We start from the raw sequence: 24,921 nt of genomic DNA on the forward strand, positions 1-24,921 counted from the left end.
TCCTTCATTTGAGCTGTATAACACTGAATTATCTGAGTGCAGAATCTGGGATTCTAGCACAGAATTTTCGACTGCCCATAAGAGAGTTGTACAGGCAAGTACAATATTAGACTTAGGGGCTGGTGCAACTGAAAGGAATGAAAGGTTGATGGAGGGATTTTGCATTTGTGCATAAAGTCTAGATGCCAGATTTATGACTAGGATTGGATGCCTCTGGTAATTTGAGACGAGGATATTCCTTATAACATCACTTGATTTTTGCTTTTGTCCATTCAATACTAAATATACTCCTTTCTTTGAAACACCTCCAATAAACAACACCTTTGTCCCCTTGGCTCTCTGCTCATTAAAATCTTTGTGATGTGATCTAACCCAGTGCATGGGCACGGGGTGGGGTGGGGGTGGGATGGCAAGCAATTCAGTTTTATGAAATTGTAAAGATCATGAAGGAAGTGATGATAGTGTTTGGAACCAGTTTCCTTCCTGCACACAAAAGTATTCTGCTTTACATATCAGTTTATGTGTGGTCCATCAAGCCTGCATTGAACCCTTATTTCTCACTTCCCCATTTTTGCATTTGGAGTCTATAGAATTCTTCTGTGGTATACAAGCCTGGAGTGTGTTTTTCATCTCCCATATTAATTGGATGTTTCTACGCATTTACCACCTCCTGTTTGCAACAAACCTAATAAATCACAGACTTGCTAGTTTTTGGCTTGAGTACACTTTTTCTGTTGCTGAGCAGTTCTGCTTCCCAGTCCAGTTTATCTCTGACAGACTGTGTCATGACTCACAATTCTCTTTGCTCCCCCAGCGCGCTCTGTCTCTCTATATAGAGAAAGAGATTTATAGATCAAGATATATCGTGACCTCTCTTCATACTTATGAAATTTTACAATGTTACCATTGTATTACATACAGTTGAGACAGAGAGATAGCCTGGATCAAACCATAGCTAAAATGAGCCTGGAGGAAAGTGACTGCTGGAAACCTATGCAGCTAAAAGACTGCTTTCTCTCTCCCATGCCATCTTTCCCCTCCCCTAGACTTGCCCAGGCCACATTTTGTTCCTCTGTGCCCTGTGGTGACACATTGCACATCTTTTCTTTTCCTTCAGGGTCCGGGTTTGTCATGTGCAGCGGCAAGGAGAATCCAGACAGTGATGCTGACCTTGATGTGGATGGAGATGACACACTGGAATATGGAAAGCCACAGTATCATTTTCTAGAGGTGCTGAACTCCCACCAAGAGACTGTGGCTCTGCTGTGCCAATAAAACTCTTGCTGCTCTTGCCTAATTCATACGTTTTCATTCAGTTAGGAGAGGATTCCACAAGTTCCCTGTTCACTGAAATTGCTCTGTTAGCAACTTTATTTACTAGTCATGAGCTGGGTAGTAATTTCACCAGTTCCAGCATCTGATTCGTCGCTGAGGAGCGATGATTTCCTCCTCTGCTGTTTTAAGATGAGCATGTTCTTATTATCAGACAGCTGTTACTGTGTTTACACGTTCCTTGTGGTGAAAGGAACCTTGTGGTCTTTGAAATGCATTCTTTAGTACTTCAGAATTTCTGGTGCCATTCTAATTGGTGCACTATATTGAATTTGTATGGTGTGTGTGTGTGTGTGTGTGTGTGTGTATAGAAACTAGCCTAGTGTGGAAAGGTACATTCACATTCATTGATCTGCCCATTTTGCATCTGCCCCTGCTCACCACTGCTGTGTGGGCCCCAGAAAAAGTTACCCAGAAGGAAATGTGCCCCTTGGACTACAAACAGTTCCTACCCATCCCTCAAAGGAATTCTTGGCTGCTCTGCCTTGATGGCTTGGGATAAGCAGTGAAAGCTTCTTATTCATCAGGCTGTGCTCTCCTTAACCCTCCATGCTTAGATACACAGAGGCAGATATCATTCCATGCACTGGGGAAGAACCAGGTGAAGCCAAGGAGAGAGAGGCGCTTCGAGGTGCAGTCTTAAAGTAAGTGTGGACTTTTAAAAGTACTGTCTGGGAGTGGAGCAGGACATGCTTCATGGTGCTGGGTGGGCGGTGAGGATGTTTCTCAAAGCAGATATATCATATCAGTGTGAGATGCAAGCAGGAAGAACTTCGGAAGCAGCTACTTGCAAAGAAATTGTTACCCATCTATAACACAGCAGTAAAGTCCCACCCTACTCCTTGGCCACATTTATGCCAAAGGTAGTAGTTCTTGCTCTTTGAGAAATTAAATCCTGACTCTGGACATAGCACCTCGTACATGAGGCATTGTTCACTGGAAAAAACTCTCAGCTCGCCCATTAGAAATATTAAAATCAGGTAGATTTGTATAATACTGATGAGCTTATTTATTTACAGTTGAGAAATATAGGCTTTGTACAATTTAGAATTTTTGATAAGACCCACATTATGAATTTTTGACAACAGGGCAGGGTGCAAAAGTTTTTCATTGTGTGGATAAGGAAAGGAGAAGGGGTGGAAACCCTGTTAAGCATGCTTGTGCCCCATTTGAAATAAGTAAGACAAGTGCATACAGATCATAGAATTGTAGAGTTTGAAGGGACTACAAGGACCATCTAGTCCAAACCCCTGCAATGCAGAAATGTCAAACCCATATACTGAGTCAATCATTGGTCCATCTAGCTCGGTATTATTCACATCAGCCTTTGCAGATGTTTTCTACAACTTCCATCAGGTGCAGTCAACGCATCCATGCTGACTGAAACTGATGGGAGTTGTAGTCCAAAACAAACTGGGGGGACCAGGTTGGTGAAGGTCAGTCTACATTAAATATTTGAGGCTGTCTGTGGTTTCATATAGGGGTCTTACCTGCAAATGCAGATCTCATTAAACGATAGGGAAGCCTTTTTCCACTGGTTAAGGTGGTACTCAAGAGTAGTTTTTTCAAATGACTCTGGCAATTACAAATCACAGTGACTGAACCACTGGCAAAAGCAGCTAAATCCCCCAGATCATTCTGGATTCTGGTAGGATCCATAAGTGTCTAGGAGTTGACCACTTCAATGGCTCTCAAGGTCCTTGCAGTGTTGATTATGTATTCTGGGCTGCTGTCTGCTAGACTTCTCCACAGGCCTTGTGTGGAAGATTCTGGAAAGCATTTCAGGCAAATAACTGAATGGGTGTTAACAGAGAGCTAAGAAATGGATTGGTTTTTCAAGCCCTCTGCCCTGTGTGGAAACAGCACTTACATTGCTCCAGTCTCTTAGGCTGAGTGAGCCTTGGAGGTCAAGGTTGAAGAGATTGATAGAGCAGTGAAATGAAGTTTTCCTACTGCTTAGCTTGTTACAAGCAGTGGCCTGAAATCAGATTTCACTTCATAGAAACACATATCTGCCTCATACTATTGCTGCCTCCAGTAATTTGAATTGACAGTGACTAATATTTGATGTTGAAAGGAAGGCAGAAATGCCAGGGTGTTAGTGGGGAGTTCTGATGGTTAACCTGCCCTATCCCTATAGCCCATAGTAGGTGGTAGCAATAATTTAAGCAGTGTAATAATAATTTATTATTTATACCCCACCCATCTGGCTGGGTTTTCCCCGCCACTCTGGACGGCTTCCATCAAAATATTAAAAATACAGTAAAGTAACAGTAATTTAAAATTACGAAAACAGTGAGAGTATCTCTAGGTATGCTTAAATTTAGCCATTTAAAGTCTGCTTGAATGCTTCTGAAAAAAATGCTATTTCAAGTATCAGTGAGTCTTGTTGGGAAAGAATTTCCACAGTTTGTAGGGAGTTATGGAAATCATTTCTGCATGCTATTCAAAGCTTAGCATGTGGCTGACACAAGTAAAGGGAGGTCTTGGTGCACTCTTGGTAAATCTTAAGAAAGTGACAGAACAGAAGATGAAAGGTGGGCTCTAAGTTCTGTAAATGCTTAAATCACTCAAGAACTAGGATCTTGAATTGCATGCAGAAGATGACAAGGAGTCAGTAAAGATGTAGCATTGGTGTAATCCACTCTTAACCCACCATTGCAGTAGCTGCATTCTGCACTGACTAGAACATGTCTTATCTCCCTTCCAGTGGATACATAGTTATGGCTAGGCCTGGAAGGCCTCTGTTCAAGTTCATCTTCTGCTAGGGATTCATTGCATGGGCGGACAGATTTTTTTCTCAGTTTCCCATATGTAAAATGAAAATAATAGTGTCCTGCTTTAACACAGTTGTGAGAGTAAACACAAATTGATTGTAAGGCAATTGACAAACTTTAAATACTATGTACATAATCATTCCTAATAATGGTGAGAAGAAATGCATGCTGTGGGATTTTTCCTGGGACAAATTTTCACTGCTGTCTCTTTTTCCAGTGGTGGCACGCCTAGTACCCGAATAACACCAGAATTTTCTAAGTGGGCAAGTGACGGTGAGTGTAAGATATATATGTGGCAATCTGTTGTGTTGGCTTGCATAGTGACAATCGGTATTTTATGGTGCAGTTTTAGTATTCAGCATATTGGGAGTATTATTATTCCTGTGTGCCCAACACCAGAGATCTGAAGTAGTGTAATAGAGTGGTTACCAGCTTTTGAGTTTTGATAGGAGAATCCATGCAGCAGTTTAATTTGTGCTCCTGGAGATGGAGACAGGTTATTGCCTCCATTTTCAAATAGAAAAAACTGAAACTATGGAGTCACCCAGAGAAGATTATGGTGCATTATTTCTATCCCACACTTCTGCTAAATGCCCCCAGAGTGTTCTGGAATATATCCCAAGTCACAAGAAGTTTGAATATGATTTTCTGGCTTTGAATCCTGTGACTAGCCTGCAATGCATTCTCATTCCTCTTGGTTTGGAGGATGATTTGAGAGACATGAAAGCTTTCCATTTATTACCATAATTGTGTTTGAGGTTATTATGCATTCTGAGATAGCAAATCCCGCCCCCTGCTTTTTTGCCTTCTATAGATATGCATGCCAGTGTCACAGTATTTGTTTATATTACTAAATGATCAGCCATTAATATCTTTCTCAGAAGCCTTCAGAGGTAAGGTGTATAAGACCTTTTCAGTTCTGGGATTTTAACTTTGAAATGCCTGCCCAAGAAGGTTCATCTGGCTCTGGGTCTGATGCAATTTCAGTGCCTTTTGAGATAACTTTTTAATTTTCGATGTGTTTTGGTTTTTCACCCTTTTAATGCAATACTTTTATCTGGCTTCTGTTCATATTCTGCATTTTAGATACCGTACTTTTCTCTCTATAACACGCAGATTTTTTCTCCTAAAAAGTAAGGGGAAATGTCTGTGCGTGTTACTGAGCGAATGTGTGGTCCCTGGAGCCGACCCTCCCGAGCGCAGGGGCAAAAATCAGGCAAAAATCCAATCGCGCGCGTCAGGGAGAAGGGAGCTCCGTGAGAGAGGAAGCTGTTGCTTTCCTGCATTCTGCCTCAGGGTCTTACTGCCCACCCTCTTCTGTTTCGGTTGCTGTTTGCTCAAACGGAACAAAGAGCAGCCAAATCCCCTCCCCTCCAGGCAAGCAGAGGGGAAAGGAAAGGATCGCGTCCTTCCTTCTAATTCCTCTCCATGCTCCGGTGCTGCTGCGTCCAGGGAAGCATTTTAGGGACTCGCAGGCAGCCGGAAAACATGCAGGTGGGAGAGAGAGAGAGAGGGCTGGCTTGGGTGGGTGTGTGTGGGAAAACTTTTGCCTTCCTTTCCTCCCTCCCGTTAAATCCCTCTCCTGCATTCTTAGCCAGCTGCTTCTCTGCACACCCCTCTTGTGCTCCTTGTCCCTTCTGTGTTTTTCCTTCCCTCCCCACTTAAAACGTGGATACAGAGCACGGATCCACATGGATCCTCAGGATCTTTGCATTGAGTTACCCCAAATTCACCATCAGATCACATAGCATGTCCATGGCTACAGCCTGCACCAAAAAATCACGCACCCACTGTTGCCTGGGGCTGCAATGGTGCAAAAATGTGGTTACAAAGCATGGATCCACATGGATCCTCAGGATCTTTGCTTTGGGTCACCCCAAATTCACCATCAGATTACATAGCATGTCTATGGCTACAGCCTGCACCAAAAAAATCACGCACCCACTGTTGCCTGGGGCCACAATGGTGCAAAAACGTGATTACAAAGCACAGATCCACAGGGATTCTCAGGATTTTTGCACTGGGCTACCCCAAACTCACCATCAGATCACATGTCTGTGGCCACAGCGTGAGGCACAAAAATGATACATCCACTGTTTCATTCAGAATTTTTCCCCCTTGTTTTCCTCCTCTAAAAACGATGTGCGTGTTATGATCAGGTACGTGTTATAGAGCGAAAAATACGGTACATGATCTTTATATGAATTGTTTTGTTTTCTTTCTGGTAACTGCATAGAAGCAGTGGATTGAAGAACAGTATAAAACTTTTCATAAGAAATGTAAAATATTTATTTTAAGGTATAAACAGGGCAGCGTTCATGAAGTCCCACCATTTTTATTCTCTCAACCCTGTGAGATAGTTCGGTTTTTGAGAGAAATTGCACTTCTAGGAGCTTGATGACTAGGGTGTCCATAGTCCAAATCCCACTCACTCTCTCTGATATTGCCTCTTGGTTGCTATAACTATTGACAAGTGACATTTACATACAGGTTAGAAAAAAGATGGGGTGCTAATAGAAAGTATGGCTGGAAGTTCCCAGGCAGGATGTATTGATGGGGGGGAGAATTCTGCATTTGGAGTAGAGGGATATTTTAAATAAGTTTGGCGATCATTATCTTCTGGGGGTTTTTTCTGTGTGATTCCACATTCTTGTTTGTGATTTCACACCATTTTCTTTATCCATGGTATTAAAAAATAAAATATTATCACTATGGAAATTAGCTCAGGAATTGGGACAATACTGTGCAAGTAGAGTTCAATTCAAGTTAAACTCCTGAGAAGTTCCAATGCTAGCTGTCCTGCAATGATTTTGATTTATTATATTTCTGTGCTGCTTTTCATTCAAATGAATCCCAAAGCAGCTTACAAACAATAAATAACAGCAACATAGTAGAACATAATGGAACATCACAAATACAGCATAAATCATATAGAATAATTAACAAATAATCAATGAAGCAATTATAATAAAAAATAAGCTAAACATCACAGTTAAAGCAAAAGTCATAATATATGATTAAAAATTAATACAGAATTTATAATCTGTAAAACAATAACATTAACAAAATAGCAACCCCCAAAAATAAACTAGGCACTGTTAAGTTTAAACACACACTCTCCACAACCTCATGACTTTCACGCTATTCAGCACATTAAAATACACCTACACATAATGCCCCTGGCAGCAACTCCTTTCTGAAGGTTCCTCAGGATGGAAGTGAGGCAGCAGCTGCACCTGTAGAGCAAAACCAGCTGCCCCCTGATGGCAAACAGTCTCTCTCTTCTCACAATTCTTCCTCTGGAAACAGTGCTCCTCCCCTCATGATTTCAAAAGGCTTGTGAGAAAATTCTCAGCCTCTTCTGACCACAGAAATGGCGTTACTTTGATTCCTATGTGTGGGTAAACCTGTCTGGCTTGTAAACACATGTTTCTTCCAGAAAACCCCTTGAATAGAAAACCTCTAGAATCCTAACTGCAATTCACAGCATTGACAAAGAACAAATTGCACATACAGCCATTTACCAAATCGATTTCATGAGAATTGCTCAAGGAAGTTGAAGTGGATCCTTTGTGTCTAACTGGTTTGAAAACTGCTCGTAATTCCGAGTGCTTCGGTTTTGGGTGAACAGTTGCCAATGTAAAGCAGGAAATTGATGGATTGCTGCAATTTGTCATAATTTGGCATCCCAGCCTCATTATTTGCTTTGAGTAATCCATGGCCCTATCAGTTCCAGAACTACTTTGTGGGCTATGAGTTCTGCAGGTCTGCCATACTTGGCAAGTCATGAATGCGTCTTGAGTGATACAACAGTACTTGTCACTTGGACACTCCAGCATGTTATTGGTAGTTTCTTCTTGGGAACCAGCACTAGAACAATTCACCAACAATTGGGTTTCTCTGACTTTTTGTGAATAAACATTTCCCTTCACTGATCTGGGCTCTTCCTTACTTTTGCAGAAATGCCATCAACGAGTAACGGAGAGAGCAGTAAACAGGAGCCTATGCAAAAGACCTGCAAGAATAGTGACATAGAAAAGTGAGTATGGCTCAGGAATGTCTGTCTTTGTTAGGGATGGCAAAAAAGACTGCCAGGAGCTTTCTATCAAAGGGGCATCACTGTAGCACTGACATGCTGCTTATGGCTTTCCTTGTGTAGTTCCCACATGTTTCTCATGCGAAACATATCCAGCTTTTAAACTCACACACAGTATTTATCTCTCCCCTAGCTGAATGTCAGATAGGTTTCCCCCCAATTTTTGCTTGTTTTTCATTCTTCATAGGAATTCCCCATCTGTAGGATGGAGGAAAATCCATTTTGTTTGTTGACTCTAAAAGTGAAAGGATGATTTTATATTTCATTTCTAAGTCCCTATTGTAGTTTCTACAGCTTTAGAGGGATGATGGCAAATCTTCCCCTTGTGTTAAATTCTCAACAGTATCAAAGTGCTGCCCTTTTCCTTCCCTTGGGATGTGTTATTTTTCAGAAGCTTTACTTGATATGGCCTGCCTCTGGAAAAGAATAAGATTATCTTAACCTTCATTTCCATTGGGGATGAGTCACGTGGGACTGGATCTTTTGCTTCACCAAAGTGCAGGGGCAAGCCTAAGGATGATACATGATGTTGCACTGTCTCCTTGCAGCAAGGCAATGCTATGTGCAGTAATATCCTATGTCATTTTTGTATGCTCCTAATTAGCAGAGACAAAATTGAAGTCTTAAGCATAGAAATAGGCTAAGGTCATGAGAACAAAAATATGAGACTATAGATGCAAGTTCCTTAGACTGCACCATGTTTCCGATGTCCCACAGTGCATACAGGATTATTAGCCAGTGATTTGTGTGAACAAGCCCAAAGTCTCAGGGCAATTATCTACCAGAACAAGGTGCTGGGGGGTCGAGTTGAATTCTCTGTTATTGTAGTCCAAAGCAGAGATGGGTATCCTGAGACCCTCCAAATGTTATTTTACTCCTAACTCCCATCACTTCCACCTGGGGTGGCAAATGGTCAGGGATGATGGAAGTTGTAGTCCCAGAGCATCTGGTGAGATATTGGTTCCCTATGTCTGCTCTTCTAGATTAACACTCTAGATTGGGCTACAATTTTAAATGAAATGCAGAAGGAAATATATTGCCTGCCTCAGCCTCCTGCATTTGTGTGCCTAGGAATTAAAAGCTAGGATTATAGGCTGTTCAGGACGTTGGAGGCAGAAATCAAGAGAGGGGTGAAAGGAGAATTTCATGATTTGATTAGGCATGAATGTTAGTTGCCAATGCATGCCAGCTTCCTTTGCAGGGATTTTAGCTGCTTGTTGCCATTTTTTCACCTATCGCTTAGCCATCTTTTGATACTGCCTTCCATTTAGGAGACAGGAGAATTCAGTCTTCTTCAGCAGTCTGTGTCAATAGCATTAGTTACCAACACTTATCCCCCTTGGATCCTGGCCTCCCAAGCAGAGGTTTGACATTTTCCAGAACGATCAGTTGATGTCATCTTGATCAGATAATTTTAAAAGCTTTATTCAGTGTCTCTTGGCAGACCCCACATTCTTTCCAAGGTGGTGCATGCTATAATTCGGAGTTGTAAAGTATGGCACCCTCCTCTTTGTGACAAGTTAGGACCCCTTGTAGAGAGCACTGAAAACTTCCTGACTTCAGAAGTCAAAAATTACACTTGGATACTCAGCCCGCTACTTTTCTTAAGAAGGTAAAAACCAAATGCCATTTATTGCACTTTACAGCAATTTCTTGGTTCATGAGAAATCCCTTGTGGTAAAGGGTTACTGTTTTTTAGTTAGAGACTTAAGTTCCAAAGGGAACAGAAAACAAAATGTTTAGAAGCAAAGGTTCCAGCTGTGCTCTCCCTGCTCCTCCGGGAGTTGTGTGTGATAAATAGTTTGTGTTGTGATGGTTAAGGAGCTAGAATGTTGTGTGCGAAGGGGTGGGCTCTGTTAAATTAATTGATAAGTGGGATCAGACCTTGGGGCTTGCAGAAAGGAAGGTGTTCTTTTATTCTTACTGTCTGGCTGCTTTCACCTGCACTGCCAAGCCATGATGTATGGTGACCCAGTCCAGCTAGCTAAATTGATTCATCTCCAGTTCCTGCTTCTTAATCTAGAGCTAAATTGGTTTCATTTTTCTTGTTTTGGGTGGTGATTGTGGTGAGCTCTCCATGGGATCACTTCCTTCTGTTCATAACTTTAATTTTTGCTTTTAAATCTGGGCATTATTGATTAGTGTGTTAAGCTCCATGTAATGTCTGATTAGCATTTTAAAAAGTGTTTAGAAGCACATGGTTTATCACCTGTGTCAGCTGGGCTGTCCATTTAGAACAATGGTTAATGGAGTTAGCAGTGATTCTCTTTATTGATCCTACTTTTATAAGAATGACATTCATTTTCTCTTCCCTTTCCAAAACAAAGTCTAGGCATGGAGCGTATATTTTTAATTAGCTAATACAATACAGTAAACTGTCCTTGTTTGGGCGCAGAGCTAATGTACTTGGGTTGAAAGTTAATGGAATGTGTGCTTCAGGCTGCTTGTAGCTGAATCACTTGCATGCCAAGCAACTTACCTCGGTTCAAGAGAAATGTATTTGCTGATGGATTCTTCTTTGTATCTCATTCATCTCATTTTTTGTTTGAATTTGATATGAAAGCTGCTATTGGCTCAGATCAGTCAAAATGGAAAATTGTGATTTGTTGTTGCATCTGAACTGGGTCGCTATGACAAGAAAAAAATAAAGATTTCTCTCTTTTTTCCCCTTTAACTGCATGTGATGATTTCTATATGTAATATAATGTAATATATTTTTAGTTGGTTTTTTTTAATGAGGATATTGCTTATATCTGATGGTTCTAGTCTAGAAGATACTAAATAGAGCAGCGTGGGATGAAATGCTCAGCTGTAGAAAAACCATGTGGGGTTCAGCTTTGGTTGTGTTGGTTGATGTTCAAACTGGTTTTTCTAGTCTTCAGTGCTTGAGCGTGTATTCAGAAGTGATAGAATAACAGGGCTAGAAAGGGTTTACTGAGCTGTACAGCCAGCACAGGCATGCAACAAGAGCATCTGGCATAGGTTTTGCTAAGCTTAAAACAAGAACCTTTCAGTGCCTGGGCTCCACCTTGGCTCCTGAACAACATGCAACCTGGGACTCAATATTCTATCTTGTGTGCTTTTTAAACTATATTTATTTTATTGTTTAATATGTTTCATAGATCTTTAATTCCCCTTTTAAGAATAATCTCTTCACAAAGCACCAAACATTTTATACATAAGCCACCTATATCCACCTCTCAGTCGCCTTATTTTTCTCCATCTCTTCTTTACATCAGTCTTTCTTCTGTAGTCACAGAGAATCTATTACATGCTGCTAGACCTTGCTGTACAGATGCAAGTGTGGCTTAGCCATCTGGACGGGCAACCAAGCCTCAGCTAGGGAATGCAAGAGTTAAGGAGAGTCTAGTTAGCCATCCTGACAATAGTTATTCTGTACTCAGGAAATCCAGCAGGCAGTCTAGTCAGTCAGTAATGACTGCAAACTAGTCCAGCAAGTCAGAAGCAGAATGCTGTAGCAGCAACTGCTTTTCTTGACAGGCAGATGCTCAAATTATTGTGAATAGCTGAACCTTGTAGTAAGGCAAGTGTTTTGCCTCCTTTGTTAATTCCTGTGGGACTGCTTTGTGAGGGATTTGGGTATTGGTGGACTGAAAGGGCTGTCACATGGAAGATGGGGCAAGTTTGTTGTCTCCTGCTCCAGATGGTAGGACCCAAACCAACAGATTCAAGTTATGGTAAAGGAGATTCCAACTAAACATCAGTAAGTACTTTGTGATGGTAAGAGCTGTTTGACAGTGGAACAGACTCCCTCAGAAAGTGGTGGACTCTCCTTCCTTGGAGGTTTTTAAGAAGAGGTTGGATGGCCATCTGTCATGGGTGCTTTAATTGAGATTCTTGCATTGTAGGGGGTTGAACTAGATGACCCTCAGATTCCCTTCCAACTCTACAATTATATGGTTCTATGATTTAAGTTAAGAGGCTAGTAGGGAACATTTCTTGGGGGCCTTGTGAATGCACATAGAGGTTGTGTGGAAGAACTCCACAGGGAGTCTGTGTCTGCAAAGGAGCTAATTCCTCTGAGCATTCATCCTGAACTAATCTGGCAAAGTTGATAATAATGGATGAAAGCTTTTTGACCCATAATCCTGCCATATACTTTGTAAACAGGGTCTCATCCGTCCTCAAACAGTTTCCCCCCATCTATTCTTGCCACTGGAAAAATTGTCCCAATTCATTGGCATATGAAACTTTGAGACCATAAAGTAGCACAGAGGTAAAATGAAGCAGCTGCAAGCCACCAGCTTTCCTGCTGTTTTTTCTTCCAAACAGCTCTCCCAGTCTTTTTCGGTGTTTCTCTGTCATTCCACAACAGTATCCACCATCACCTTTCCATCCAAGCTTTCTCTATAGCCTCTCCATTCATTCCTAGGCCAACATGCTTCTCTTTCCTCCCACTATTCCAACTCCCATCCATCTCATTTTTAATATGGGATGCTTCCTTCTACTGAGTCAGGCATCCATCTAGCTCAGCCAGCAACCCTAGGGCTTTGGACTGAATGCCAGGGGTTGAACCTGGGATATTTTGCTTGCAAAACATGTGCTTCACCAATATATGATTGGAGGGGGATGGAGCAGGAGAAAGCCTTTTGGGATTGTTTGGGCCTGCAGTTTCTGAAAAATAAACTACTCGAGAGCTATTAGTGGCTCTTGAACTTTAGCTTGGGATCCCTGCCCTAAGCCTTTCCTCTTGGAGTCTAACGCCAATGCATCTTATTCTGCCATCAGAATCAATTCCTACCTAGGAACAATTCTGCTGCTCCTCCTCTACAACAGCTTTTAAATTAGTTTAAGACTTGATGTCATGTTTTCCTTCTTTCGGTAGTATCTGCTTAGATCAGCCAACCTTTTCTGTCATTTCGGCCCTCCCTCCTGCATTGCTGTTCCCTGAATCTTAGGAGTGGTGCTAAGACTAGCCCACCTGTGGGTAGGCTGCAAACTCGGCAACGGCTCGTTTTCTCCTCCCTGAAGATGCGAGCCACGTTGCCTGGTGCCATCTTGAAATCAAGGCTTCCTGGGGTTAAGAAGCCAGCCTCTTAATTCAGAGTGCCAATGTTCAATTTTGCTTTCTGCCACCAAACTAGATTGCAGGCCAAGGAAAGAGTCTGGGTTAGTGCCCCACTGGGTCACCTCCCATTTGTTTTCCTCAATTTTGTGTTGTCATAAATTCATTCCAGCCCGTTGTGCTTGATCAGTTTATCTCTGTTGGGGCAGGGAGCCCTGCTAGCATGATATATGACATGAAACATTGTAGCCAGCCTCTCCATGAATCACTCCAGCTGTTTGTTGTCAGCATGAAAAGCAAACAGGCCAGGGCTGCCGAGTGTTGACTAGGATGAGCTCAGGTTGGGAAGAGACATGACGTATGAATGTTTATTTAATAATTCTCTAATATTTCCAGCGGAGTGTGGCTGTGCCTTCTGAGGTTGGGGGGGGGGAGGGGGGCGGTTGAAGAGGAAACTCTAATCTGTCAGGGTGGGTCATAAATCAGGCAGACAAGATCATTAATCAGGAATGGAGCAAAACTAAAGGGAGGTGGGACTCGGCTGCCGTTCCCAAGAGCAAAGGGGCACGCTCTTCTTTTCCATAAAACAAATCTCATTTTGGATGCGGCTCCGGCTGTGTCGCTTACATAAGAGCAAAGCCAGGGCACTGGGCCAGTTAAGCAAGCGTGTGTGCTACCTTTGTCATAAGCCTTGGCAATTTGAGCTCGCCAAGCATTAAATCCCTTTATAATTATCTTCTTTATATAACTCTTCATGCTCCTCATGGTTGATTGGGCAAGGTGCTTGTTTGGTTTAGAAGAGGGTTTTAAAAAAGGGAGGTCAGTGTGTGTGTGTACACTCACGTGACAATCTTCTTCTTTCTTTCTTTTTTACTCAAATCCATTTTCTCGAATCCACTCCAAAAGTTAAGCTTTGGCATATTATCCTACAAGAATAGAAATGGTGTTCCAGAATTTGGCTCCTGAGATAAAACCAACTTTCTGGCTTTCATAGTCTGACAATTGCAGAAGCTAACTTCCTATGACATTGTTTAAAAACAAAACCCCATTTCTAGCTTTTGAGGATATGAAAAATGTTGCAGGTGATATCTGTCTACTCAGGTGCTGATGAGGACCTAGGGCTCCCATTCTGTCAGTAGAGGGAGCTGAGCCATTCATAGAATTGTAGAATTCAGTGGAGAAATTGGGTTTTCTCCACTGAAATGATGGGGAAATTGTTCCAGGCAGGGGTGCAGCTATAGAGGAACGTTAGCCTGAAGAACAGATGATTGATTTAATGTATGTGGCAGAAATGAGAGAAGTTCCCGCTGTGGAAGAATAAGAGTGGGAAAGTCCCTGCCCTCTTTTCAAACTGTTCTGTAGCTTAAAGACCACCTCATTCCTTCTGTTGCACACTTTATACCATATTTCCAGATATTGCCTTCTCTGTTTGCTAATATTATAGTCCCTTGCCAGATTTCAGCAAAATTCTGTTCTCAGGAAATATCCAAATAGGACAAATGGAATAAATTGTATACAGCTAAACAGATGTATACAATTGTAATTATTTTGTCTCAATATAAAACTTTGGCTATTTTGACCAAACTGCGGGAGGCAGTGGAAGACAGGAGTGCCTGGCGTGCTCTGGTTCATGGGCTCACGAAAAGTCAGACACGACTAAACAACTAAACAACAACAACGTGTTCATTTAAATTATGGATGTGGGGGATGGGGTGAGGCAAACTATTTAAAGGGACTATTACTATTTAAGACACAGCCACTGGAGCATGGCAGATGCTGCCAAGTGTGCCTTAGAAAGCCATAGAGTTAATGCAGATTTTTAAGAGAACTCTGGGGATGGGGCCATGCCTCAGTGGAAGAGCATCTGCTTTGCATGTAGAAGGTCCTTGGTTCAGTCCCCGGCATCTCCAGATAGGTCTGGGAGTAGCCCGTTTGAAACCCTGCAGAACTGCTGCCAATCAATGTAGGCAGTCCTGAGCTAGACGGGCCAATGGTCTGACTCTTTATAAGGCAGCTTCCTGTGCTTCCTACATGAGATTTATTTGTGCTTAATTCAGCAAGTTGTTTCAGAGCAGAAAACTGGCTAATATAAAATTACCCAAGATGTTATCTGCAAGCAGTTCTCCATAAATGTTTTGGGATTAATAGGCTAAAAATACAGAAAAAGCAGACACATGCCAAAAATAAATATTCAGTAACACCACAAGCATAGCTGTTTACATCTGGAAATCCCAGTTGCCTGTTGAGTTTGTGACTCTGTTTGCAAAATGTAAGCCTCAGTTAGCCAAGGTCATTAACTGTTCAGTACTACTTCCTGCATTAATCATCTTCAGGGTATATGTAAAAGAATCTGTGGGTTTGGAGGAGAATTTAAGGCAACAGTAAGCAATTCACACTATTTTACTGGGGAAAAGGGGTGGATGCTACTAGTGTGTCTGGTACAGGATTTGGCATCCTATAAACTTGGGCAATTATTCACGATGGGGGGGGGGGAGTTTCATGGTAGCCCAGCGTAGGTTTACACTAATGGTGTAATACACCATCTGCTGTAATTTCTCTTCAAGCAGAGTTCTAGCCTAGCATATGGAAGAGATCAACCCCGTTTACCTTTCTCAAAAGCATTTTGAGTTCTTAGTTGCAGTTTTCCTTGGGATCCACTTGAGAGAAAAACTCCAGCACTTCTGAAGAGTAGGGCAACTAGTGTGGGAGGCCAAATCAATTCTCCAAGGTAGCACAAGCAGTAGGACTTTCACTGCAGACTTTCAGGGGCAATAGAGAAACAAGTGAATCACACCCACCCACACCCCTTGCTAGGGCTCTTTAGCACATAGTTATTAGACATTAAAATGAAGAAGTTGGATCACCCTCATGGTATGAACTAAGCTGAAAGTTGCAACCCTTTGATAATAGATATATTGCTTTTATATCCTCCCCTTTTGAATTAGATGCTTTGTATTTGCTATTGGTTTTATTTAAACAAATTAAGTTTAAAAAATTGCTAAAATGTGTCCTTGAACTCATGCTTGTCTGGATGGGGGATAGAGAGGAGAAAGTGAGGGAGTTTAGAAACTAAACTGCTGCACATTGGTAAAATGTACATTTGTTCCTTCACTCACTTTTGTCTCTGATCCTGCCTACCACTGGCATGTGGCTCCCAGAAGGGATGCGGCCCTCAGGCTGAAAAAGGTTCTCACCCTTGCACCAGGGTCATTTGCAGCATGAAGCACTGGAGAGCGCCACCCTTCCCTCACCCTACAGCTGGAATACTTCCTGCTGGCCCAAGCAATAAGTAGATTTAAAGGGGAAGTGGGTGACTGGATTGTACAGAGGAATGGGTTGGAAGGAATAAACTGAGAATTCTTTAGCTTGGATTCTAGTCTGAGTTTGAGAATAATTCAAGTCTCCTAAGGCTCACTTCTTCTTTGGTCAGATTCAAACCCTCCAAAACTTCTATCCATAGGAGTTCCAGAGCTATGGATTTCACTGGCATCTCTACTCCTGGAGACCACTACTGTAATCATAATTTCTGTGGGGTCTAATTTCGCTCTGTGCATGTTCCACAGTACTTACTGAAGTTGATTGTATTGGGAGCATTTAGGGTTTAGATGGACTATGGCCAGAGTAGAGGTTCAAGCAGTCGGTTGAGAATGCAAACAGGTGCACAGGATTCAAAAATAGAGTAGACTGTATGACGCTGCTAGTGGCAAGTGGCATTCCACTCCCAACCCACGTTTTGTGGACTTGAGGTGTATTTTACTCTTATTCTATTGTTATTTTCAGGCATTGTACATTCCATAATTGTATTGCTCAAAGTACAAGAGTCTTCATGTATTTTTGCAATGCTGCCTATCAGTCCACCTCCCCTACAGCAATACCTTTATATTTTGTGGATCTTTTGATATGATTTCATTTATTCAAAGGAATTCCCTTTCAAAAGGTTTTAATTGTCTGGAAATGCCCTTCACCTTTGGATTTTCCTCCCTCTCCCCCAAACACATTGAACCCCTGGTGTTCAGGTATCTTTTCGATCCCATTTTCCCCCCTCAGTTATTTCAAAGTTTCAACAATGCTGTTAACTTTAATTTGTAGAGTTGCTCCCTGCAAGTGAAAAATCGATGGGGGGCTATCACAGTGTGAAATTCGACTGTCAGTCTTGAGCTTATGGAGTGAGTAAGACATCTTCGAAGGGGGAAAAATCACAGTCTGTGCAGTGCTCAGCTGGGCTATTTCAAAGAGAAGGCAAGGCTGATGGGCCGTTGGAGAGTATTTCAGTTAGATGGATGATGATTCTCTGTGAAATACTGGAGTTAGCCTACAGGTAAGGGAAACCAGAGGTTAGAAAATACAACTAGTTTCCCCTGAAGAACTAAATTACACCTTGGGAACCTTGAGCTGTGTCATACAGGAACTAAAACCTGTCCCTAAAATCGGCCATTGCCTCTAAACAACAACCAGTAACAAATTAGTCATCATAACTTGCAGTGTTTCAGTTTTGCTCCCTTGTAAAGTTTATAATAAGCTCTTTGGGGCAAGTATTCCATCAAGTCTATACAGCACCTAAAAATGATTTGTATGCTTCAGTATAGGATTTGTGTGTTGTACATGACCACAGCATAACTTAAGATGATGGACTCAATTCTGAATCATGGCCATATAAGTTGCTGGTTCCTGTGACAGCCTTCAATGCTAGTACAGGGGCAGATTGCATATCTGACAGCAGAAAGTGGTACCCAAGAGACAGAATGAACAGTATAAAAAAGAAGCTCTGAGCTGCATGAATCACATGTGCTTTCCTTGCATTGTATGATATCTATTCTTATATCCTGGCTCAGAAGTCTGCAGAACTCTGCTCCCTTCTAGCACAGCAGTTTAAACCTGGGGGTGAGAACACTTTCCCCAAAAGTGAGTGGGCAGGGCCAGAAGCAAAAGTGGGCAGAGTAATAGCTGCATCTCTTACTTTTGTACAGTAGGCGACATTCCTACTGCATGGAAGTCTGAGGTTTCTATACACACCACAGACACCCCTCTATCCAGGTAAGCAAGCAAGAGCACATTCCACCCAGGCAGAAGCACTCAAGGCGGGTGAGAGCACAGTTGGTAAGGGATGTGGCCTTGGGGAAAACTCCTGAGAGCCGGGTAAATATGCCTGGAGGGCTACATTTGGCCCTTGGGACTGAGGTTCCACCTGATTTAAGCAGGGGTTTGTCCAAACAGGTGAGGATCAGAAACTAAGATTTTATCTTGGCTTGTTTGGGCAAATAATAACAGTTTGGATAAAAAGGAAGTCGAGGCTTCCAAATTGCTCTTTGCAGTCATGCCAGAAAAGGAATGTGGGGAAGGGGGAACTCATAAACCTGAGGCTTGTTCACATACCACTAACCTATGATTTAGTTAATGTTACAGCCAGATGCAGCACTATTGCAGCCCAAGAACAGCTCAAATTAAGGGAGGAAAAGATCAAACTGGTGGAGTCCTGTTCCATTCTGATCTTTTGTGTTGTAGCTGCCCATTCTCTTCCCATTTGAGGATAAATGTGATGAAGCAAAACATGCAGAGTTGTGTTTTTTTTAGTGAAGCATTGTAAATTAATATTTTTACCATGTAAATTCACACTGGCTAATGTGGGTGAAACATGTCTCATGTTTCACATCCCCCCCAAAAAATGTTTGTGTGTGTTACTATCACCAAAATTAATGTGGCCTTAGTTTTAATATATTTTGCCCCCCTCCTATTAAAAGGCAGCTTCCTAAGGGCTAGAAGTGTCCTGTTTTTTGCAGAAATCTCAAATTTTCAGGACATTGAAATCTGCACCATTCATCTCTGCCTTGCACATCCAACTATAGCTTGGTATAAGGTGGTTACTGGAGTTTTGCTCAAATCTTCTCCCTTTCAGTGGTTCATATTTGAGAATAATAAGAGCATAAAAGCTAGGGCCTTGAGACCCCACAAGCTTCACCTTAATAGAAAGGCTTTTGTTGATTATCCGGGTGTTGTCTGTTTCCATGCACAACTCTCAACATAGCAATAATACCGCAGCCTGGTGGCAGCCTTCCTTCTTCCTGAGAGGTAGCTGTCAGGAGAGCAAGTTGATGTCTTTTCTGATATGGGTCTTTGTGCAAAAAAATTAAGCCGTTGTGCAGGATTTAGATGCATTTCCTCAAAGTAGTACTTCTCTTGTTGGGAAATTGCATTTCTTCATCATTCAATGAAAATATGCAGTCGTTTTTTCTGCACCGCTAGTGCTTCAAATATAAAATACCCTTGATAATTGCTGATGGTGAACAGCACAAGTCCTTATCCTTCATTCCTGTTATTTTGTGGCCTTTTTTCTTTAGATTTTAATTTACTAGAGAACAAATGTTCCCATCGTGTAGCACTGAAATGCAGAAGTTTATGTAAGAGTTCAATTGTTTTTCAAGGTGATAGACACCAGCAACACTGCCCTTTCCTCCTGCGGTAATGCCTGCCCATTTTATGAACATTTTTACTTACATTTGTTCAGTTATTTAGTTCTGTGAATGATTTCAAGTTATTCAATGCATGTCTCTACTCTTCTTTTTTTGTTGTTTTTAAAGTAGGGAAGAACACAATTACAGAGTTCCTATGAAGCAACACGCACACAAAGTGGAACAGGCGCTTCTGGTCACCAGCTGCTTGTCAAATTTAGAGTTAGTTGTTTGCCAACTATCTTGTAGATGCATGATTGCCCGGATTATGCATAAGAACTTCAGTGCAAGCTTAGCCTTTCGGTACCCTCCTCCTGAAATAAATTAACAAAAATCCTTCTCGGTGGCTAACAGATCTCCACATCCCTGCTGATTCTTCTAATCGTGCTGACTCGGAAACTTCTTACTGCTTTCATTGATTGTTGGTGCCATCTGTCTGCAGTTTGATGGGGCCAGGCACGTGAGTCCCGGAGGCAGAGAAGGCCGAGTGCCAACTCCCGGACTCACTCTCTGGTTCTGCAGAGACATTTTGGGCTCCATGTCAGTGAAGGGATGGGGGGTGTGAAAGCAGCATAATGAATTCTTCTGTAGGGAAAATCTTTGGGGAATTGTTACCAGGTCCTAGCTAAATGTAGCTTAGAATGCCTTCTTGTGGCAGTAAGCTTCCCCTCCATGCCACTGTGATAGAGCATGCAAGTGTAAGAAGAATAATTCCTCTGCGGAGTAGAGCAACGCAACATGTTTGCTTTGCATGAAGATTAAATTAGTTAACAGAACTCCAAACTTGGCAAGCAGCTGGTGGCATTAACAAATTGTGCAAGCAAGTATAAAATAGAGGCACTTGTGACGCAGAGGGCCTCTGCTTTGCAGACGCGCACCCTTGCATGCAACTTCTTCCAAATTTTCAGCTTAGAACATGGAAATTAGGCCACGGAACACTACATTATTCATAACTTGGCAACCAGGAGCTAGGGCATGTTGCCAAACGAAGTCACCCACTGAAAGTACAGGTGAACAGCATTCTTAATATATTGTACTACAGAAATGCACAATTATCAAGATGGGAGGACACTCCTCTTGGAGAACAATATATTAGCATCCCTGCCAATTCCTCAATAGAGGCAGCATTCCTGCACAGAATTCCAAGTCAGCCTTTTTCAGAGAGGTTGATCTAAAAAGATATGTAACTGAAGAAATTTCTGTTTGCAGCAGGAAAGCCAGCTCCTTTATTGTAAGAAAATAATTGGGCATTTTGTCATTTCACCTGAATTTGATAATTTAGCTGTTAATCCATTTTCCCCCATTTGAATTAGACTGAAGTAATCCACACCTATTTTAATTTCTATGTAAGGAGAAATTTTAGTCTTTCTCATTCATACCAGTACGCATTCTCTTTTGTGTTTGCCACTGCCTTCCAGTTTGTTGATTCTGTTATGCCAGTTAAGTACCAAGAGGGCATGTGTGCACTTGCACCTTGTTTGCTTGTTTTGTGGAAAACTGAGGGATTAAAAGAAAAAAAATAATGTATATAAAAGCCTAAGTTGCTGAGTCACCCTAACATGCTGGAAAAGAAATTAAGGCAATTTTAAATTCTCAGCACACACTTTTCAGACTGCTTGCCAGTATAAATGATGTAGAAATGTTTAATGTGCTTTGGTGGTGCAAGTAAAGGAGGAGTAGGTTCTTCTTGGTCTCCAAGTACCTGGTAATGCTACTGCAGACACACCCTTTTCGGGTTGTTGATCACTCCAGAAAAAAGGGGAAATGGAGGTGTCCAGTTAATGGTTAAATCTTGGGATCACTTATGCCACTTATGAGTAGGCAGTGAGGATGTTTTGCTTCACTGAGTGGTCCTGATGAAGATTTGACTTTGATCCCAGATAGAGGGAGCAGAGAAACAACCTGGAGCAGCCCAGCTTTTAAAAATTCCCCATTCTCCTTTGAAGGAAGACATAAGAGCCCCTGTCGCATTTCCCAGAGAGACACCTTAATTACCTTTGTGCTTTTGAATACTTTTTGGGAAATACATGACTGCTTGGCTTGGCTTACATGAAATGATTGGGGCAGGTTGCCAATTTCCTTTGCATTGTGCAGTTTTCTGATTTTGTGCAAATCTGAGGGATCAAAATGAAAAACCCAGACACTTTTCAACACAAATAGTTACAAGCCCAGCCAGTAAAGAAATGAAAGGATTGAGGAGGCAGTAGGGTTGTGCCCCTGTGCACAGTTCTGGAGGTTCTCCTGAACCACCCTCCAGCCAATTTTTTATGGCGGGGGGATGAAGATACTGCACAAGCGGAAGCCCTTCTGTGACAGGGCTCCTTAGGTGGATCCTGCCCTGACTTTTTGTTGCAGCAGCCTAACAATATTACTCCTCTGGAAATAGTTTTTACCAATTCTCCACCAGGCATATTTTCTAGCACATTTGTCCTTGTGCATGCATAGCTGTCAACTTTTCCCTTTTCTTGTGAGGAATCCTATTCGGAATAAGGGAATTTCCCTTAAAAAGGGAGGAAAGTTGACAGCTATGTGTGCATGTGATTCAGCTGTAGTGACATCTAGTATTGTGTGTCAGTAGTTTACTAATTATTGCTACTACTACATTAATTTTGTATGCCACTTTCCCACATAGATGTCCCTTAGTGTTGCATTACAGGTTTTAGTGTTGCATTTACTGATTTTTTTCTCACAGGTTTATGCCCCCACTTATTCTGGAAATGACAATCTATTGTGCATCTCTGCTCAAAAGCAGTTCATCATCTCATAATTTTATTGTGAACAATACTTTCTTTTGGGGGAGGGTAGCTTTGGATGCATATGTTTTATTTAACATAAAGTTCCAGGAAACAGTCCTGTATCTTAGCATCTATTTCTCGCCGCTAGAAAGAACAAGAGCCTGTGGGTTGTATGAGAAAACCTGAATTTAGTCTGAATTCTCAGACGCCTGAACACCAAAATAAATGACTGTGAAAAGAGTGAAAGGTCCAAGATTTCAGGTGTCGGAAGTAGCCTATGAAGTTTTATTGGTGTTGGATATAATCAGTTCTAAATGTGTTTTACAAGGGACATATAAACAGCAGGGCTATAAAATTTATGGAATGTTATGTACAGTGTGACTATTTATGAAGAGGAAGGAAATTTGTATTCTGTTGAAATAAACTGGAGAGGGAAGATGGGAAGGGAATTTTTTGAAGCAAAACTGGGAAGAAGGCTACAACAATGAGACAGCGCGCGCGCGCACACACACACACACACACACACAGTGTGCTCATATCAGACCCTGGTTAAGAAGAACAAATAATAATTAGAGGGGCACTGTGGTCATGGCCCTTTCTGAGTTGCTAGACCTGCAGATTTGTAGAAGTAGCAAAACTTTCCCTTTTGGTTATTTTATGTTTTGTTTTTCTCCCAGCGGCACACCAAGGCAGAATAAGGTAAACAGCCTGTTGCGTCGTCCTCTGTACATTAGGTTTGGGAGTGGGGTGGAGGTATTTTATCCTATGATTCTGCTCTAGTGCTTGACATTCCTCATTTGATTCAATCCCAACTTCTGGTGTGAGACAATTCTCACAGGCTAAAAATTTGATATATTTCATTTGATAGGTTTTAAGTTTCCTTCCTTTCCATTTTGGTGTCTCTCTGTTCTTGGAGTCTTCAGTCTCCCCTCACAAAGCCCTGCCTGTTTCTGCCCTCTTTTTTCCAACTTCTTCTGCCAGAGGCCCAGATTCCCTTCCAGGCAATCTTTCTGGGGTGTGTACGGTAGGCTAATTTCTACACAAACTCTCACAACTACCTCTGTCCTCCATCCAGGCAAGCAAGAGGCATAATCAGAGTTCATGGACGAATTCCAGCCAGCAGGGGTGGTGAGGGCTGTGGCCTAGAGAGGGTTCCCAGGCGGGGGGTTTCCCACCCCTGCAATAAAGGAATAAAACACTTCTGAATATGATAAAGAAAGCTGGCAGCGTTAATTGGCCATTCCTGCAGTGGGAATGAAGGGATAGTCTCTTTCTGAAGCCAGTTACTTATTCTGCCATGTTAAAGCCTGACTGAACCTTCCATGCTGGGGCAGCTATGTGGACTGTGGTGTGCTGGCTGAGCTGGAGTAGAGTTTGTACTTGTTCAGGCTTACTCTATGTCCCCTTCTCAGCTTTGTTAATAAATGTATATTTAACAATGTCTGGAGCATATGAAGTGATAATAACTAAATCAATACCTCCCTCATTGATTGTCCAGGATCCCTCCAGCGTGACGCATGCGGCAATGCAGTAATTTTCCAGCTAACTAACACCCTGATCTACAGCCTCACTATTGATTGACCATTGTATTGGGCAGGCACTGAGTGTTGTTGCTTATGCCTCTATTCTGCCTCCTTCTCTGATTCATTCGTTTATCACTGGACAGGGATGATCATCTGAGAGACTTTCACAAACTGTCCAGCGAGGGGAAGCCCATTAGACTCCTATAAACAAACCATTTCATGTCATTGCCTGCCTCTTCCTGACCAAGGTCTAATTTCTGTTGGTTGGTAGTGTGGTTTGTTATGATTGGAGTTGCTGTCCAACTCACCTGGCTATCGGTTGCTCATTTCTTTAGTGGCTCCCCACTTGTGGAATGCTCTCCACAGGGACGCTCACCTGGCACCTTCATTACATATCTTTAGGTGCCAAGCAAGAACATTCCTCTTCTTCCAGACCTTTGGCTAATTAAATAATCTACAGCCTTTTAAACTGGGTGGAATAGTAATTGTTTTTGTTTGTTACTATGGAATGTATTCTTGTGCTTTTATATGGTAAACCACCCTGTTATCCTTGAATGATGCAGTATACAAGTATCATCACCATCACCAAATAACATTGGTTTCAGATATCTTACTTAGATTCCTGGAGAGGTGAGCTGACCTAAGCTATGTTATAGTATTGTTCCTGCTAGATGTCTTTGCTCTTGATACTTGAAACCATGGCTTAGCCTACCCCATGGGTCGGCAAACTAAGGCCTGTGGGCCAGATCAGGCCCAATTGTCTTCTAAATCCAGCCCGCGGATGGTCCAGGAATCGCTGTGTGGATTTCCAGCGTGTGTGTTCTTTCCCCCTCTCTCCCTCTCCCTCACAGGGCGGCGGTGGCACCTCCTCCCTCCCTCCTGGCTTCTCCCCACCCTGCCTAGAGGAGGAAGGGGGCTGGGCTTTGTTGGTGGCAGCCCCTCTCTGGAGCCCTTTCACGCACCACTCATCTTCCCACCACCACCGC

At 42.2% G+C, this 24,921-nt stretch overlaps 1 protein-coding gene and 1 long non-coding RNA gene across 13 annotated transcripts in view; one reads left to right on the plus strand and one right to left on the minus strand.

The window, feature by feature from the left end:
- RNF220 (ring finger protein 220) overlaps positions 1-24,921 on the plus strand; it is a 327,498-nt gene that overhangs the window by 283,834 nt on the left and 18,743 nt on the right. For all 12 annotated transcript variants that reach the window (XM_081009391.1, XM_081009392.1, XM_081009388.1 and 9 more), the window contains 4 exons: positions 1,118-1,214; positions 1,890-1,976; positions 4,327-4,382; positions 8,070-8,148. In XM_081009391.1, the coding sequence (XP_080865517.1) occupies positions 1,118-1,214; positions 1,890-1,976; positions 4,327-4,382; positions 8,070-8,148 (319 nt within the window). The remainder of the gene's footprint in view (positions 1-1,117; positions 1,215-1,889; positions 1,977-4,326; positions 4,383-8,069; positions 8,149-24,921) is intronic.
- On the minus strand, positions 13,621-23,584 carry LOC308479140. Its single transcript, XR_013987493.1, has 2 exons — positions 23,471-23,584; positions 13,621-17,543 (listed from the first exon to the last, which is right to left on the minus strand). It is a non-coding gene; the product is annotated as an uncharacterized lncRNA (long non-coding RNA).

The sequence above is a fragment of the Podarcis pityusensis genome, assembly GCF_964106645.2.
Source record: "Podarcis pityusensis genome assembly, chromosome: 6".
Classification (NCBI taxonomy): Eukaryota; Metazoa; Chordata; class Lepidosauria; order Squamata; family Lacertidae; genus Podarcis; species Podarcis pityusensis.